The following is a 19,368-nucleotide window of genomic DNA, read 5'->3' as shown; positions in this document are numbered from 1 at the left end:
GGTGCAACAGGTCAGTACCTCAGGAGTAAATGTCTGTTGGTCTTTCATAGCCGAGCATTCAGAGGTCGAGACAGCAGATGCAGTAGAGAAAGAGTGCCGAAAACAACAGGTCCGGGATAAGGTAGCATGTCCAGTGAACAAGTCAGGATTCCCTAGCTGTAGGCAGAACAGTTGAAACTGGAGCACCAGTACGACCAGGTGGACTGGGGACAGCCAGGCCAGGTAGTCCTGAGGCACGATCTTAGGGCTCAGGTCCTCTGGGAGGGGAGCGGGAGAGGGAGAGAGAGAATAAGAAGGAACATACTTAAATTCACACAGGACACCAGATAAGACAGGAGAATTACTCCAGATTTAACAGACTGACCCTAGCCCCCCGACACATAGACTACTGCAGTATAGATACTGGAGGCTGAGACAGGAGGGGGGACGACACTATGGCCCCGTCTGACAATAACCCTGGACAGGGCCAACCAGGTAGGATATAACCCCACCCACTTTGCCAAAGCACAGCCCCCACACCACTAGAGGGATATCAACAGACCAGGCTGAGTATAGACCCCACACCACTAGAGGGATATCAACAGACCAGGCTGAGTATAGACCCCACACCACTAGAGGGATATCAACAGACCAGGCTGAGTATAGACCCCACACCACTAGAGGGATATCAACAGACCAGGCTGAGTATAGACCCCACACCACTAGAGGGATATCAACAGACCAGGCTGAGCATAGACCCCACACCACTAGAGGGATATCAACAGACCACCAGGCTGAGTATAGACCCCACACCACTAGAGGGATATCAACAGACCAGGCTGAGTATAGACCCCACACCACTAGAGGGATATCAACAGACCAGGCTGAGTATAGACCCCACACCACTAGAGGGATATCAACAGACCAGGCTGAGTATAGACCCCACACCACTAGAGGGATATCAACAGACCAGGCTGAGTATAGACCCCACACCACTAGAGGGATATCAACAGACCAGGCTGAGTATAGACCCCACACCACTAGAGGGATATCAACAGACCAGGCTGAGTATAGACCCCACACCACTAGAGGGATATCAACAGACCAGGCTGAGTATAGACCCCACACCACTAGAGGGATATCAACAGACCAGGCTGAGTATAGACCCCACACCACTAGAGGGATATCAACAGACCAGGCTGAGTATAGACCCCACACCGCTAGAGGGATATCAACAGACCAGGCTGAGTATAGACCCCACACCACTAGAGGGATATCAACAGACCAGGCTGAGTATAGACCCCACACCACTAGAGGGATATCAACAGACCAGGCTGAGTATAGACCCCACACCACTAGAGGGATATCAACAGACCAGGCTGAGTATAGACCCCACACCACTAGAGGGATATCAACAGACCAGGCTGAGTATAGACCCCACACCACTAGAGGGATATCAACAGACCAGGCTGAGTATAGACCCCACACCACTAGAGGGATATCAACAGACCACCATCTTACTATCCTGATACAAGGCTGAGTATAGTCCACGAATATCTCCTTCCACTGCATGAGCCCAAGGGGGCACAAAACCAGACAGGAAGATCACGTCAGTGACTTAAGTCAAGTATAGCGGGAAGAAAAACAAATCCTGGCATGACGTGATGCACCCTTCCCAGGGACGGCATGGAAGAGCACTAGTAAGCCAGTGACTCAGCCCCCGTAATATGGTCAGAGGCAGAGACTCCCAGTGGAGAGAGGGGGAACCGGCCAGGCAGAGACAGCAAGGGCAGTTCCTCGCTCCAGTGCCTTGTCGTTCACCTTCACAACACTGGGTCAGACTACACTCAATCATAGGACCTACTGAAGAGATGGATCTTCAGTAAAGACTTAAAAGTAAAAAACTAAAAGTTTGGCAGGTAGCCAAGTAGCAACAAACAGCACAGAGACAAGTCCGGAAATCAACCCCAGGAGTAATGAATCCAGCAGACTCCTGTAAACAGACTGCTCTGAATGCCATTATTTCAGCCCAGGATATGATAACTGTCTCCCAAGCTGACATTAGCTTGCTGTTCCTTTCATCTGAAGGCTGAATGCTGGGTTTAGGGCTGTTTAGCAGCTGGTCACTAATGGGTTGTTTGTCATTGCAGCCTGGGAGGAAGCCTTCGTAGAGTTCCAGAGGCTGAAGTAAGTTCATCAACTCTACACCAGACTTTTAGCTCTGTCATTATGAAGTGTGGAACTCTTGTTCTGCCAGACACAGTGGATGTTGTTATTCCTGACCCTCCTGTCTGTCTGTCTGTCTGTCTGTCTGTCTGTCTGTCTGTCTGTCTGTCTGTCTGTCTGTCTGTCTGTCTGTCTGTCTGTCTGTCTGTCTGTCTGTCTGTCTGTCTGTCTGTCTGTCTGTCTGTCTGTCTGTCTGTCTGTCTGTCTGTCTGTCTGTCTGTCTGTCTGTCTGTCTGTCTGTCTGTCTGTCTTTCTCAGGGCTGCTGCCATTGCAGAGAGAAGTGAGTGGTTATTTATATTCTCCAATATTATGAAACATTTTCTCTCTTCCTGCTCTGAATGGCACACTGTGAGCCCTTGCGTGTTAACATTGAGTATCCTGTATTGCAGACCGTGCCCGCGTTGTGGGAGGTCTGCCAGATGTGGTCACTATCCAGGAGGGCAAGGTAACTAGGATCTCTCTCCTCCTCTCTCAATTCAAAGGGCTTTATTGGCATGGGAAACATGTGTTTACATTTCCAAAGCAAGTCTCTCTCTAGCGCTCTCACTTCCCACATCTCTCTCTCTCTCCCTCTGTCTCTCACGCTCACTATCTCTCTCTTTCTCTCACGCTCACTATCTCTCTCTGTCTCTCACGCTCGCTCTCACTTCCCACATCTCTCTCTCCCTCTTTCTCTCACGCTCACTATCTCTCTCTGTCTCTCACACTCACTATCTCTCTCTGTCTCTCACTATCTCTCTCTGTCTCTCACGCTCACTCTCACTTCCCACATCTCTCCTCTCCCTCCGTGTCTGTATGTGAATATGCATGTTTGTTAGGGAACAGTGTTTGATACTGTGCTGACATCATGCCTCCCCACTTCTCCAGTCTCTGAACCTGACAGGCAACGTGTGGGGTGACCCTGCACCCGAGGTCACCTGGATGAAGAACGACAGAGAGCTGGTGTCTGACGAACGCTACGCCCTCAAGTTTGAACACGGCAAGTTCGCCAGCATCACCATCGCCGCGGTAACCACGACCGACTCGGGGAAGTACGCACTCCTGGTGAAGAACAAGTATGGAACCGAGGCCGGAGAGTTCACCGTGTCCGTCTACATCCCAGAGGAAGAGAAGAAGAAAGAGTAGATGGGGATGGAGGGATGGAGTTGGAATGGGAGGAATAGTTATAATAGGCTGAAGGATGACAGGGCGATTTCCAAAGCTCTTTACCCCAGTGCATGATGGTAAACAGAGAACAGGAGATAAAGATTTGTTGCGGAGAGGTCTTGGTGCGTATTCTTCTGCTGTCATGTTGAAACCAGAAGCCTCTCAGTGCACCATGTCTTATACTGATGTGTTGAATCTAAATGATGAACCTGGAAAGAATCATGGATTTCTCTCCATCTGTCTCTGTCAGCACTGGGATAAACAGCTGGGATAAACACTGGGATAAACACTGGGATAAACACTGGGATAAACACTGGGATAAACACTGGGATAAACACTGGGATAAACACTGGGATAAACAGCTGGGATAAACAGCTGGGATAAACACTGGGATAAACAGCTGGGATAAACACTGGGATAAACACTGGGATAAACACTGGGATAAACAGCTGGGATAAACAGCTGGGATAAACACTGGGATAAACACTGGGATAAACACTGGGATAAACAGCTGGGATAAACAGCTGGGATAAACACTGGGATAAACACTGGGATAAACAGCTGGGATAAACACTGGGATAAACACTGGGATAAACACTGGGATAAACACTGGGATAAACAGCTGGGATAAACACTGGGATAAACACTGGGATAAACAGCTGGGATAAACAGCTGGGATAAACACTAGGATAAACAGCTGGGATAAACAGCGGGATAAACACTGGGATAAACACTGGGATAAACAGCTGGGATAAACACTGGGATAAACAGCTGGGATAAACAGCTGGGATAAACAGCTGGGATAAACACTGGGATAAACACTGGGATAAACAGCGGGATAAACACTGGGATAAACAGCTGGGATAAACAGCTGGGATTAACACTGGGATAAACACTGGGATAAACAGCGGGATAAACACTGGGATAAACAGCTGGGATAAACACTGGGATAAACAGCTGGGATAAACAGCTGGGATAAACGATGGGATAAACGCTGGGATAAACAGCTGGGATAAACAGCTGGGATAAACACTGGGATAAACACTGGGATAAACACTGGGATAAACACTAGGATAAACACTGGGATAAACACTGGGATAAACAGCTGGGATAAACACTGGGATAAACGCTGGGATAAACACTGGGATAAACAGCTGGGATAAACAGCTGGGATAAACAGCTGGGAGTTTCACCCTTCAGAAGGATCATAGTGCTATTCTCTACTGTTGTTGCTGCTTGGTTTGTCGTCTGTTTGTAGATGTCAGGATGTTTGTTGTATCCAACCAGGAGATGGTTGACTTGTCTGTCTGCTGCTTTCAGCTGTTACTCTCTTACCTGCTGTTACTACGACATTACTGTGGGTTCCACTTTAGAAATACATTGGACTAAAATTTGAACTCTGACTGGAACTTTCCAACATGTAGAAGAGTCAGAAAACCACAACATATTACAGCCGAGGTCAGAGGTCAGAGGAGACTGGATTGTTAAGGAAGTAAAGGCCCAGCAGGCAGTCTGTGTAGGCATCTCAGATGGCACCCTATTCCCCATGGGCCCTGGTCGAAAGTAGTGCGCTGTATAGGGAATGGGGAGCCATTGGGACGCCTTCTCATTGTGTTTCTGTATAGTCCTGTATCTCTAGTGTGTTTATGTGAGCCGAGCGTGAAACTGGTTCTGGCTGGCACACTGCATCAGGCCTGGATACACAGCACACTGGCACACACTGCCACACACTGGCACACACTGGCACACACAGCATCAGGCCTGGATACACAGCACACCGGCACACACTGGCACACACAGCATCAGGCCTGGATACACACTGGCACACACTGGCACACACTGGCACACACAGCATCAGGCCTGGATACACAGCACACGGGCACACTGACACACAGCATCAGGCCTGGATACACACTGGCACACAATGGTACCCACATGCACACACACACAAAAAAGCTTACTTCTGGAGGCATTTATTACCAGTTTGTCCATAGAATCAGATTTGTATAGGCTGACATGACGCTATACAATATACATTGTGTTCTGACATGACACTGAAGAAAGGAAGGTGAAGTAGGAAGCTAAAGAAGGTAACAGAATGATGTCAAAGATCGTTGTGAGAGCAACCTTTTGTGTTCATTGAAAATAATAACCTACTGTCCTCCTCATGACCCTTGTCCCTGTGTTAATAAAGGATCTTACTGTCTCTCCTCCTCATGACCCTTGTCCCTGTGTCTCTCCTCCTCATGACCCTTGTCCCTGTGTTAATAAAGGATCTTACTCACTGTCTCTCCTCCTCATGACCCTTGTCCCTGTGTTAATAAAGGATCTTACTCACTGTCTCTCCTCCTCATGACCCTTGTCCCTGTGTCTCTCCTCCTCATGACCCTTGTCCCTGTGTTAATAAAGGATCTTACTGTCTCTCCTCCTCATGACCCTTGTCCCTGTGTTAATAAAGGATCTTACTCACTGTCTCTCCTCCTCATGACCCTTGTCCCTGTGTCTCTCCTCCTCATGACCCTTGTCCCTGTGTTAATAAAGGATCTTACTCACTGTCTCTCCTCATCTTCATACAATAGTAGATGGATGTTAGTATAGATTCTATCGACTACCATAGCCAAGTCCACTCAGGACAGAACTGTCTGTTTGTCTAGCATAATAAGCAGGATGTTTTCATGTTATGAATGTGAGGCAACGGAGAGCGACTGACCCAAAGTTCAAGGCCGACCGCGGCACTACTGGAACTGTTTACAGAAAATAGGATCCCCGATCATAGTGAATGGAAAAACAACAATCTTCATGGTCAGTCTTCGTGTAAATAAAAAACAAAATGTCTCGAAGACAATCTTGATACCAATAAGACACCAGGGACCTCATAAAAATGTTCTTAGATTTATACTTGAACTTAGTCGTTAGATCATTTCTGATGTTGTGCTTACGTTCGATTCATAAAAGATACAAAGCATAAAAAAACCTACGAAGCACATTTGTAACTTTTTGCACCTGTGATCTATAAATCTAAAATTAACTTAAAATGGATCAGCAGTCTGATGGTGCACTCCACAACCGACCTTGTTCTGCCCTGCGCCAAATTGCAACGCATTTCCTCTGCTGTTCGGGGATCGGCATAGGGAGTTTTCAGTGGATAGGCCCGGTCACCTAATGGGGTAATTGTGTTACATTATTTTCCACGGGTTAATAGGCTATTATACACTGGAAGAAAAGTACTCACAGAGAAGCCACCGCCTCCACGCTCACCAGCTTCTAGACGCAGGCCTACTCTGCTGTGGCGCAGAATGAATGAGTCGTGCGTAGACCCTGGCCACTTACAGCATACGTTGAGTAGTTGCATACGGGCATCGCAGATGATCTGAACATTCAATGAATGGAAATTCTTCCTGTTAACATATACAAGTTCATCTACAGACGGTGAGCGTAAGGCAATATGCGTGCAGTTAACTGCACCTATGACCCCTGGGAAATTAAATGAGCGGACAAACTCGGGCTTTGATGTGGGCTGTAAATGGGAAACTAATGTATCTCGTGGACAATATGCGTAGAATTGCTTCGATCACTTGTGGCAGGATGCGGCTGAATGACGGCTGTGATATACCCGACCTGTCACTCATTTCCCTCTGGAATGTCCCAGTAGCGAGGAATCCCAGAGTGAACAGCACTTGGACAGATACCGGAATGGCATGATCACAGCGTGTCTTCCTTTCCAGATTAGGGGCTAAATCCGCTTCAATTCTAACAGAACATTTATTGGGAGAGGATAGCGATTTATAAGCCATGCATACAAGTAATTCCGGTCTCTGAAAACTCTCTCCTTTCTAAAAGCAGGTTCAATGTCTTCCAATAAGAACAGCCATGGTTACTTTTTTCTAATTTGACACACTATTAATAGAACATCACATCCTGTTTTTAATTCAAAACACCTTGCGTCTGGAAATTAATTCCTCACACCTTTAATTGATAATTCCTAACAAATTGTTCATAAAGCCAATGCAAAGTTCACCACTGGCTTGGACGCATATGCGTCCCAAACTGCAAAACCACTACATAACCAGCAGGAAAATCCCTTACGTCAAGTTTAGACTTTGCATAGAGATAAGATAATTTCCACGTCAAAGTAAGGTTTTATAAATACCTACTTATGTGATTTTCTGCGTAAGTCTACTTAAGATCAAAATTGATCATAAGTCCATTTTATAAATGAGGGCCCAGATGTACTGTATGTCCTTCAACCAATTATTTGAAAATCGCACACAGAAGAAGTATACATTTGTTGCTAATGGCAGCCTGCAGTACCCTGGTCGGCCTTCAACTTGAGTTACTCAATGAGAGGTGGCAACACTGAGCTAGCCTGCAACATCACTTCATGGAGTAGCTCAAACGGGCATGCTATGTCTCCATGAGACGCCATCTTAAAGATAGAGTCTGGGATCTTAAAACTTCTTCGGGATAGGGGGCAGTATTCGGAAGTTTGGATGACTGAGGTGCCCAAAGTCAACTGCCTGTTACTCAGTCCCAGAAGCTAGGATATGCATATAATTGGTAGTATTGGATAGAAAACACTCAAAAGTTTCTAAAACTGTTATAATAATGTCTGTGAGTATAACAAAACTGATATGGCAGGCAAAATCCAGAGGAGAAACCATCCGGAAAATATTTTTTTTGAGCTCACCACTCATTGAAATGGCTGTCTATGGGAAAATCAATGGAATACCTCCCAGATTGCAGTTCCTAGGGTTTCCAGTAGATGTCAACAGTCTTTAGAAAGAGTTTCAGGCTTGTTTTTTGAAAAAATGAGCTAGAATTTGTAGGTGGCTCCCATTTTGGCTGTAGTATTGTGGCCCGCGTGGATGAGGGCTCACACTTTGTTATTTATCGCTGGTAATGAACATACTATTCTCCGTCCTAAATTGTATCTTTTATTTACATATTAGGGTACCTGAGGATTGATTAGAAATGTTGTTTGACTTGTTTGGATGAACTTTATTTGTAACTTTTGGGATTCATTTGAATGCATTTTGAAGGAGGGAAACCGGTGGATTACTGAATCAAGCATGCCAACTAAACTTACTTTTTTTGGGATATAAACAAGGACTTTATCGAACAAAACAACCATTTCTTATGTAGCTGGGACCTGGAACGATGTAAGACACTTGTATTATCATGAATGTTTAATATTACGAATTTTGTATTTTGAACTTCGCACTCTGCAATTTCACCGGATGTTGTCAAGGTGGGGCGCTAGTGGCACGCCTAGACCAAAGAGGATTTTAAGCACAACAAATTCATATATATGGTACTAATTGGATTCGTAACATATCATATGAATTGCACATCAACAACAAAATACATCAAATCAAATATTATTGGTCACATACACATGGTTAGCAGATGTTATTGCGAGTGTAGCGAAATGCTTATAAACTACAGTATATGAAATGGATGACATAGTACACAAAAAACGGGGGCTCGTTTTGGCTTGTGAGCACCACTTTCAAAACTACTGGCTGAAATTGTACAAAAGTTCTGGAGTATCACTTTAACAGACTTCATTTGGCTTCCCTGTGGCTCAGTTGGTAGAGCATGGTGTGTGCAACGCCAGGGTTGTGGGTTTGATCCCACGGGAGACCAGTACGGAAAAAAAATGTAAAAAAAAAAATGCATTAAATGAAATGTATGCATTCACTACTGTAAGTCGCTCTTATCCAGAGCGTCTGCTAAATAACTAAAATGTAAATGTTCAACGCGCTGTTGAGACTTCACATAGAAATGAATGGGTGGAGAGGAGGTCTGATGGTTCACGGTTTTCAAAGGCAGTGGATAGATCTAGGAGGATGAGAACAGAGAGAGAGTCAGCAGTGCAGACTGTGACTCAGAGAAGAACAGTCTCTTTTATTGACTTTGGGTTCTGTTTTTTTCTTCTGTTTTCAGTTTTTTTTTGTATTATTTCTTGTTTGTTTCACAAAACATATTTTACATCTTAAAATTGGTGGGCATTTTGAGTAAATCAAATGATACAAACCCCCCCAAAAAATATATTTTAATTCCAGGTTGTAAGGCAACAAAATAGGAAAAATGCCAAGGGGGTGAATACTTTCACAAGCCATTGTAAATGCTTCATGTTGTTCAAGTAACAGACACATCTCAACATCAACTGTTCAGAGGAGACTGTGTGAATCAGGCCTTCGTGGTCGAATTGCTGCAAAGAAACCACTACTAAAGGACACCAATAAGAAGAAGAGACTTGCTTGGGCCAAGAAACATGAGCAATTGTCATTAGACCGGTGGAAAGGTTTCCAAATTTGAGATTTTTGGTTCCAACCGCCGTGTCTTTGTGCGACACGGTGTGGGTGAACGGATGATCTCTGCATGTGTATTTCCCACCATAAAGCATGGAGGAGGAGGTGTTATGATGTGGGGGTGCTTTGCTGGTGACACTGTCTGTGATTTATTTAGAATTCAAGGCACACTTAACCAGCATGGCTACCACATTTTTTACATTTACATTTTAGTCATTTAGCAGACGCTCTTATCCAGAGCGACTTACAAATTGGTGCATTCACCTATGATATCCAGTGGAACAACCACTTTACAATAGTGCATCTAAATCTTTTACGGGGGGGGGTTAGAAGGATTACCACGGCATTCAGCAGCGACACGCCGTCCCATCAGGTTTGGGCTTAGGTGGACTATCATTTGTTTTTCTAAGGACAATGACCCAACACACCTTCAGGCTGTGTAAGGGCTATTTGACCAAGGAGGAGAGTGATGAAGTGCTGCATCAGATGACCTGGCCTCCACAATCCCCCCGACCTCAACCCAATTGAGATGGTTTGGGATGAGTCGAACCGCAGAGTGAAGGAAAAGCAGCTAACAAGTGCTCAGCATATGTGGGAACTCCTTCAAGACTGTTGGAAAAGCATTCCAGGTGTAGCTGGTTGAGAGAATGCCAAGAGTGTGCAAAGCTGTCATCAAGGCAAAGGGTGGCTATTTGAAGAATCTCAAATATAAAATATGTTTGACATGTTTAACACTTTTTTGGTCACTACAAGATTATTTCATAGTTTTGATGTCTTCAATATTATTCTATTCTTTAAGCTGTACGTATCACGGCCTTCGTCAGAGCTTTTGTGATCTAAAACAAATCAGCACCCTATGTAGACCTAGCCCCACCCACATCCGTTCGAAAGGGGTTGGAGGCGAAGGAAAAACAAATAAGTGCTACCAAATATAACAATATGCATTTCATAAATATTCAACTAAAGTGTGTACATAAGACGTATTAAACACGTCTGTAAAACTACAATGAGGACATCGACCTACCGAGCAAGTTTTCATAAAATCATTGGGTGCAGCGTGAGAAAAACATCAGAGTAATCTGAAATAGGGGCATAATTAATGTTCAAATTTACAACATAACATACATAACATACATAGGCATTTCATCATTGAGTCCTTTAGGAAATAATGTCTGGAGGGTGAAATTCCCAAAACATTCTCTTTTACTCAGAGTATTATTAATATCACCTCCCCTGTCTGATATCTTAACTTTCTCTATGTCACAAAATCTAAAGGTAGAAATGTCATGTTTTAGGTCATTAAAATGTACTGCGACTGGATAATCCCTGTCGTTTCGCCTGATTGAACTTTTATGTTCACTAATTCTCTGTTTGAGAGAGCGGGAGGTCTTACCGACATAGCAGAGCCAACATGGACATTTAATAATGCAAATAACATGGGTGGTGGAACACGTAATAATGTCATTTGTTTGGAAACGTTTTCCTGTATATGGGTGGCAGAAATATTTACACTTCATCAAATTGTTGCACTGTGCGCATCCTCTGCGTTTATAGCTACCATTTGGTAGAGGGTGTAAAAGAGCCTGGCTGATTTTCTTACGTGGCTGGCAGTTGGCATGAACCAATTTATCGCGTAAATTGCGACCTCTCCTATACACAATAAGTGGTGATTTTTAATTAATCTGTCAAAACTGGGTCCGATGATAAATATGCCAGTGTTTCTTGATCGCATCTCCCATTTTTCGCGAGTTCAAAGTGGTGAACAGTTCTTTAGCTTTAGCAGGTTTTTTTTTGTAGCAGTTCATCTCATGTTTTTCCCAATGCCAAATTAAGAGCTTCATCCACACATTGTGGCAAATAGCCTCTTCTTAGAAACTCTCCGCTGCTTTTTCTAGACAATCATCTGTGGAGTGGCATATACGGCGCAGTCTGAAAAACTGGCTTCTAGGAAGTCCTCTTTTTAATGGCTCAGGGTGGAAGCTGTCCCCCTGTATTTCTGTCTGTTTGTTTTCTATACAGTAAACAGGGTTCCATTTGATTTCTCAATCCACACATTGAGGCAATGAACACGTTGAGCTACCACACAGCAAGCGGTACCGGAGCGCCAAGTCTAGGTCCAAGAGGCTTCTAAACTGCTTCTACCCCCCCAAGCCATAAGACTCCTGAACATCTAATCAAATGGCTACCCAGACTATTTACATTGCCCCCCCCCCCCCCTCTCCACACCACTGCTACTCTCTGTTGTCATCTATGCATAGTCACTTTAATAACTCTACCTACATGTACATATTACCTCAACTAACCGGTGCCCCCACACATTGACTCTGTACCGGTACCCCCTGTATATAGCCTCCCCATTGACTCTGTACCGGTACCCCCTGTATATATTGTTACTTTTTACTGCTCCTCTTCATTTACTTGTTACTTTTATCTCTTATTCTTATCCATATTTTTTTCAACTGCACTGTCGGTTAGGGGCTCGTATGTCAGCATTTCACTGTGAGGTCTACTACACCTGTTGTATTCAGCATTTCACTATAAGGTCTACTACACCTGTTGTATTCAGCATTTCACTGTAAGGTCTACTACACCTGTTGTATTCAGCATTTCACTGTAAGGTCTACTACACCTGTTGTATTCAGCATTTCACTATAAGGTCTACTACACCTGTTGTATTCAGCATTTCACTGTAAGGTCTACTACACCTGTTGTATTCAGCATTTCACTATAAGGTCTACTACACCTGTTGTATTCAGCATTTCACTGTAAGGTCTACTGCACCTGTTGTAATCAGCATTTCACTATAAGGTCTACTGCACCTGTTGTAATCAGCATTTCACTGTAAGGTCTACCTACACCTGTTGTATTCAGCATTTCACTGTAAGGTCTACTACACCTGTTGTATTCAGCATTTCACTGTGAGGTCTACTACACCTGTTGTATTCAGCATTTCACTGTAAGGTCTACTACACCTGTTGTATTCAGCATTTCACTGTGAGGTCTACTACACCTGTTGTATTCAGCATTTCACTGTGAGGTCTACTACACCTGTTGTATTCAGCATTTCACTGTAAGGTCTACTACACCTGTTGTATTCAGCATTTCACTGTAAGGTCTACCTACACCTGTTGTATTCAGCATTTGACTGTAAGGTCTACCTACACCTGTTGTATTCAGCATTTCACTGTAAGGTCTACTACACCTGTTGTATTCAGCATTTCACTGCGAGGTCTACACCTGTTGTATTCAGCATTTCACTGCGAGGTCTACACCTGTTGTATTCAGCATTTCACTGTGAGGTCTATTACACCTGTTGTATTCAGCATTTCACTGTGAGGTCTACTACACCTGTCGTATTCAGCATTTCACTGTGAGGTCTACTACACCTGTTGTATTCAGCATTTCACTGTGAGGTCTACTACACCTGTTGTATTCAGCATTTCACTGTAAGGTCTACCTACACCTGTTGTATTCAGCATTTCACTGTAAGGTCTACCTACACCTGTTGTATTCAGCATTTCACTGTAAGGTCTACTACACCTGTTGTATTCAGCATTTCACTGTAAGGTCTACTACACCTGTTGTATTCAGCATTTCACTGTGAGGTCTATTACACCTGTTGTATTCAGCATTTCACTGTGAGGTCTACTACACCTGTCGTATTCAGCATTTCACTGTGAGGTCTACTACACCTGTTGTATTCAGCATTTCACTGTGAGGTCTACTACACCTGTTGTATTCAGCATTTCACTGTAAGGTCTACTACACCTGTTGTATTCAGCATTTCACTGTAAGGTCTACTACACCTGTTGTATTCAGCATTTCACTGTAAGGTCTACTACACCTGTCGTATTCAGCATTTCACTGTGAGGTCTACTACACCTGTTGTATTCAGCGTTTCACTGTGAGGTCTACTACACCTGTTGTATTCGGCACATGTGACTAATAAAATTTGATTTGATTTATTTGAGCCAGCAAAGTCTTTACTATTCTTAGGTAGCGGAAGGACTTTAGCTTCCCTCCAGGCCTGAGGGCACACACTTTCTAGTAGGCTTAAACTGAAGATGTATCGTCCGCTATTATCCTCAGTAATTTTCCATCCAAGTTGTCAGACGCCGGTAGCTTGTCATTGTTGATAGACAACAATCATTTTATGGAATTTAAAATTACAACGCTTGTCTTTCATAATTTGGTCAGATATACTTGGATGTGTAATGATTTGTGGTGTCAGCATTTGTTGCTGGCATGTTATGCCTAAATTTGCTAATCTTGCCAATGAAAAAAATCATTAATGTAGTTGGCAATATCAGTTGGTTGTGTGATGAATGAGCCATCTGTTTCAATGAATTATGGTGCTGAGTTTGCCTTTTTCCCAGAATTTAATTAAATGTGCTCCAAAGCTTTTTACTATCATTCTTTTATTTTATTTATCTTGGTTTCAAAGTGTGGTTTCTTCTAACCAAACCCTGAGAGACATGATATCTGGATCCATGTTAAACTAACCTCTAACCCAATCCTGAGAGACATGATATCTGGATCCATGTTAAACTAACGTCTAACCTGAGAGACATGATATCTGGATCCATGTTAAATTAACCTGGGCTATATCTTATCTAAGCTCCATGCTGTCTGCTCCATACTCCATACTGGCTATGTAAAATGACATCTTACTAGGGTCAGGACGTGACAGCTCCATACTCCATACTGGCTATGTAAAATGATGAGCTCAACTTCTGTCATCTTCACCTTTTCATGTTTGAAGCCTTTTCTGTTTCGATTTATATGCTTTTCTTTCAGACGTCTGATCTTGGTTTGTTTTGTTTGGTGCTGTTTGATTGTGTCTGACAGACTGTAGAAATAGTCTCTTAGTTTATATGGAAATAGGGTTTAAGATAATGTTGACAGAAGAGAATCTGTAAAGTTTAATGAACCTAACCAAGCGTGGCTTGCGGTCATGTTTGTATTTAATTAAGTTTCAAATTGAATGCGTTTACTGTTCTGGTCCTGATATGATGCAGGTGGTTGAACATGACTAAAACATAACGACTAGAACCTGAAGCCTGGAACAAGACAGGACAATCCCTTGTCTGCGCCCCCATCCGGCTGCTCTCCTCCCTGGACGCGGCTCCCGCGCAGCCCCCCCGGCTGTTTACATCTCCTCCCTGGAACAAGACAGGACAATCCCTTGTCTGCATTGCTCTCCTCTATCCAGGCTGTTTACATCTCCTCCCTGGAACAAGACAGGACAATCCCTTGTCTGCGCCCCCATCCGGCTGCTCTCCCCCGGACGCGGCTCCCGCCCAGCCCCCTCCAGGCTGTTTACATCTCCTCCCTGGAACAAGACAGGACAATCCCTTGTCTCCATTGCTCTCCTCCATCCAGGCTGTTTACATCTCCTCCCTGGAACAAGACAGGACAATCCCTTGTCTCCATTGCTCTCCTCCATCCAGGCTGTTTACATCTCCTCCCTGGAACAAGACAGGACAATCCCTTGTCTCCATTGCTCTCCTCCATCCAGGCTGTTTACATCTCCTCCCTGGAACAAGACAGGACAATCCCTTGTCTCCATTGCTCTCCTCCATCCAGGCTGTTTACATCTCCTCCCTGGAACAAGACAGGACAATCCCTTGTCTGCATTGCTCTCCTCCATCCAGGCTGTTTACATCTCCTCCCTGGAACAAGACAGGACAATCCCTTGTCTCCATTGCTCTCCTCCATCCAGGCTGTTTACATCTCCTCCCTGGAACAAGACAGGACAATCCCTTGTCTCCATTGCTCTCCTCCATCCAGGCTGTTTACATCTCCTCCCTGGAACAAGACAGGACAATCCCTTGTCTCCATTGCTCTCCTCCATCCAGGCTGTTTACATCTCCTCCCTGGATGATCAAGACGGTACAGTCATTTGTTTCCATTGCTCTCCCCATCCAGGATGTATTCATCATTAATCTCTCCAGAAACAAGTCTCTCACAGTTGCCGCCTGATATAGACCCCCTTCAGCTCCCAGCTCTGCCCTGGACACCATATGTGAATTAATTGCCCCCCATCTATCTTCAGAGTTCATTCTGTTAGGTGACCTAAATTGGGATATGCTTAACCCTCTGGTAGTCCTACAATCTAAGCTTGATACCCTCAATCTCACACAAATTATAAAGGAACCCACCAGGTACCACCCTAAATTCGTAAACACGGGCACCCTCATAGATATCATCCTGACCAACTTGCACCTCCAAATACACCTCTGCTGTCTGTCAACCAGGATCTCAGCGATCACTGCCTCATTGCCTGCATCCGCTATGGGTCCGTGGTCAAACGGCCACCCATCATCACTGTGAAACGCTCCCTAAAACACTTCTGCGAGCAGGCCTTTCTAATGGACCTGGCCCGGGTATCCTGGAAGGATATTGACCTCATCCCGTCAGTAGAGGATGCCTGGTTGTTCTTTAACAGTGCTTTCCTCTCCATCTTAAATATGCATGCCCCATTCAAAAAATGTAGAACCAAGAACAGATATAGCCCTTGGTTCACTCCAGACCTGACTGCCCTTGACCAGCACAAAAACATCCTGTGGCGTTCTGCATTAGCATCGAATAGCCCCCGCGATATGCAACTTTTCAGGGAAGTCAGGAACCAATACACTGCAGTCAGTCAGGAAAGCCAAGGCTAGCTTTTTCAAACAGAACTTTGCATCCTGTAGCACAAACTCCAAAAAGTTCTGGGACACTGTAAAGTCCATAGAGAATAAGAGCACCTCCTCCCAGCTGCCCACTGCACTGAGGCTAGGAAACTCTGTCACCACCGATAAATCCACTATAATTGAGAATTTAATTAAGCATTTTTCTACGGCTGGCCATGCTTTCCACCTGGCTACCCCTACCCCGGTCAACAGCCCTGCACTCCCCAGAGCAACTCGCCCAAGCCTCCCCCATTTCTCTTTCACCCAAATCCAGATAGCAGATGTTCTGAAAGAGCTGCAAAACCTGGACCCGTACAAATCAGCTGGGCTAGACAATCTGGACCCTCTCTTTCCAAAATTATCCACCACCATTGTTGCAACCCCTATTACCAGTCTGTTCAACCTCTCTTTCGTATCGTCTGAGATCCCTAAAGATCCGCAGTCATCCCCCTCTTCAAAGGGGGAGACACTCTAGACCCAAACTGTTATAGACCTATATCCATCCTACCCTGCCTTTCAAAAGTCTTTGAAAGCCAAGTTAACAAAACAGATCACTGACCATTTCGAATCCCACCGTACCTTCTCCGCTATGCAATCTGGTTTCCGAGCTGGTCATGGGTGCACTTCAGCCACGCTCTAGGTCCTAAACGATATCATAACCGCCATCGATAAGAAACAGTACTGTGCAGCCGTCTTCATCGACCTGGCCAAGGCTTTCGACTCTGTCAATCACCACATCCTCATCGGCAGACTCAACAGCCTTGGTTTCTCAAATCATTGCCTCGCCTGGTTCACCAACTACTTCTCTGTCAGAGTCTCAGTGTGTCAAAACAGAGGGCCTGTTGTCCGGGCCACTGGCAGTCTCCATTGGGGTGCCACAGGGTGCAATTCTCGGGCCGACTCTGTATATATCAACGATGTCGCTCTTGCTGTGGGTGATTCCCTGATCCACCTCTACGCAGACAACACCATTCTGTATACTTCTGGCCCTTCTTTGGACACTGTGTTAACAAACCTCCAAACGAGCTTCAATGCCATACAACACTCCTTCCGTGGCCTCCAACTGCTTTTAAACGCTAGTAAAACTAAATGCATGCTCTTCAACTGATCGCTGCCCGCACCCGCCCGCCCGTCCAGCATCACCACTCTGGACGGTTCTGACTTAGAATATGTGGACAACTATAAATACCTGGGTGTCTGGTTAGACTGTAAACTCTCCTTCCAGACTGATATTAAACATTGTGAATGCAAAATTGGCTGTACTTTTTTTATTCCATGTGTAACTCTGTGTTGTTGTTTATTTCGCACTGCTTTGCTTTATCTTGGCCAGGTCGCAGTTGGAAATGAGAACTTGTTCTCAACTGGCCTACCTGGTTAAATAAAGGTGACATATTTAAAAATAAAAATATTAAATCCAGGCTGCTTACATATCCTCCCTGGAACAAGACAGGAAGGTCATTTGTTTCCATTGCTCTCCCCATCCAGCATCTCTTAGTTGTTAGTCATCCTGGATATATTCAACTTAGAAATATTCACGGGGGCCCCTCTAATTACTCTTTCTAAAGTGAAGCCATACAGAATGACTTGTTAACACCATCCATCCAACTATCAGACAAATCTTCAAATGGGTTTATTGGCAACATACGTGAAGGAATGAATCAACCCTACTGCTTTACTAATGGTGACAGGATTTTGGTATGGAATACTGAAGAACCTGTAAAACAGATTAATCTAAACAGGATGTGGTATGGAATACTGAATAACCTGTAAAACAGATTAATCTAAACAGGATGTGGTATGGAATACTGAATAACCTGTAAAACAGATAAATCTAAACAGGATGTGGTATGGAATACTGAATATCCTGTAAAACAGATGAATCTAAACAGGATGTGGTATGGAATACTGAATAACCTGTAAAACAGATTAATCTAAACAGGAGTTGTTTTTTTAAAGAAAAAAAAGATATATATATATATATATATATATATATATATATATATATAATTTTATAAATGTTAATTTAGGAAAATGTTTTAAAACAAAAAGTGGAAAAAAAAGCAGATATCTATATTGTAAAATACATGAATGACCACTTAATATTTTTTTATATCTTTGGCATAATTGTTCAGTAAAAAGGTGAGCATAGAATTACTTTTTACATGGTGAATATCTATATATCTATGATACAAATCATTATTCTGAACAACTGCTGGGTTGCAGAATTACTTTTTACATGGTGAATATCTATATATCTATGATACAAATCATTATTCTGAACAACTGCTGGGTTGCAGGAGATTGGACTTCTGGTATCTGTTTAAAGGTATTCCTGCTTTCTGATTGGTTGTGGAATGTACATGACCAAGTCCTTGCTGTGTGATTGGTTGGCCCAGTGGTAACTATCTGGTGATTGGCTGCGGGGCATAGAGGAAGATGGCGCTGAATGTTGATAGGATGTCTCTGGACTCTGTGGTGGCCAGCTGTCCTGCGGTCCGGACCAGAGCTACGTGGTCCCCTTGCCTCAGAGACAGGATCAGGCTGAACGAGACAGAGCCTCCACAGGGACAACTGTCCTGGACCGCTGTCCCTGCTACAGACCCGGAGCTCATCAGCCTATGGACACTACGGTTGGAGACAGACAAAACAGCCTCCAGTCCCTTCCCTGGCCGAGCCATCAGAACTCCTGAGATCAGGTAACGGCCTTCCATCGGTATCGTGAAGATACCTGGAGAGAGAAAATAATATATTAGTCTGTGTGTGTCTGTGTGTGTGGACGTGTTTAGCTATTCTTGTGGGGACCAGAATAGTAAACAAACAAAAATTTGACCAACTGGGGACATTTTGTTAGTCCCCACAAGGCCAAATACTATTTCTAGGGGGTTTAGGTTTAAGGTTAGTATTAGGGTTAGAATTAGGAACTAGGGTAGTTTTATGATTAGGAGTTAGGGTTAGTTTTAGGGTTAAGGCTAGGAGCTAGGGTTAGGTTTAGGGTTAAGGCTAGGAGCTAGGGTTAGGTTTAGGGTTA

At 44.1% G+C, this 19,368-nt stretch overlaps 2 protein-coding genes across 6 annotated transcripts in view; one reads left to right on the top strand and one right to left on the bottom strand.

Moving 5' to 3' along the window:
* The window catches only part of myom1a (myomesin 1a (skelemin)), a 98,051-nt gene extending 92,142 nt beyond the window's left edge, over window positions 1-5,909 (top strand). For 4 of the 5 annotated variants that reach the window (XM_082973161.1, XM_082973160.1, XM_082973158.1 and 1 more), the window contains 4 exons: window positions 2,130-2,166; window positions 2,464-2,486; window positions 2,596-2,651; window positions 3,074-5,909. In XM_082973161.1, the coding sequence (XP_082829287.1) occupies window positions 2,130-2,166; window positions 2,464-2,486; window positions 2,596-2,651; window positions 3,074-3,331 (374 nt within the window). In that variant the 3' untranslated portion in view covers window positions 3,332-5,909. The remainder of the gene's footprint in view (window positions 1-2,129; window positions 2,167-2,463; window positions 2,487-2,595; window positions 2,652-3,073) is intronic. The other variant, XR_014391813.1, reaches the window with a different exon arrangement.
* Window positions 5,910-17,953: 12,044 nt separating this feature from the next.
* The window catches only part of emilin2a (elastin microfibril interfacer 2a), a 72,560-nt gene continuing 71,145 nt past the window's right edge, over window positions 17,954-19,368 (bottom strand). The window contains exon 10 of the mRNA XM_045714353.2: window positions 17,954-19,068. Coding sequence (XP_045570309.2) covers window positions 18,743-19,068 — 326 coding nt within the window. The 3' untranslated portion in view covers window positions 17,954-18,742. The remainder of the gene's footprint in view (window positions 19,069-19,368) is intronic.

This window comes from Salmo salar, chromosome 03 (genome assembly GCF_965601325.2).
Source record: "Salmo salar chromosome 03, fSalSal1, whole genome shotgun sequence".
NCBI classification, from domain to species: Eukaryota; Metazoa; Chordata; class Actinopteri; order Salmoniformes; family Salmonidae; genus Salmo; species Salmo salar.
Note: the sequence above shows the minus strand (reverse complement) of the source record. Positions and strands in the feature narration are given on the sequence as shown.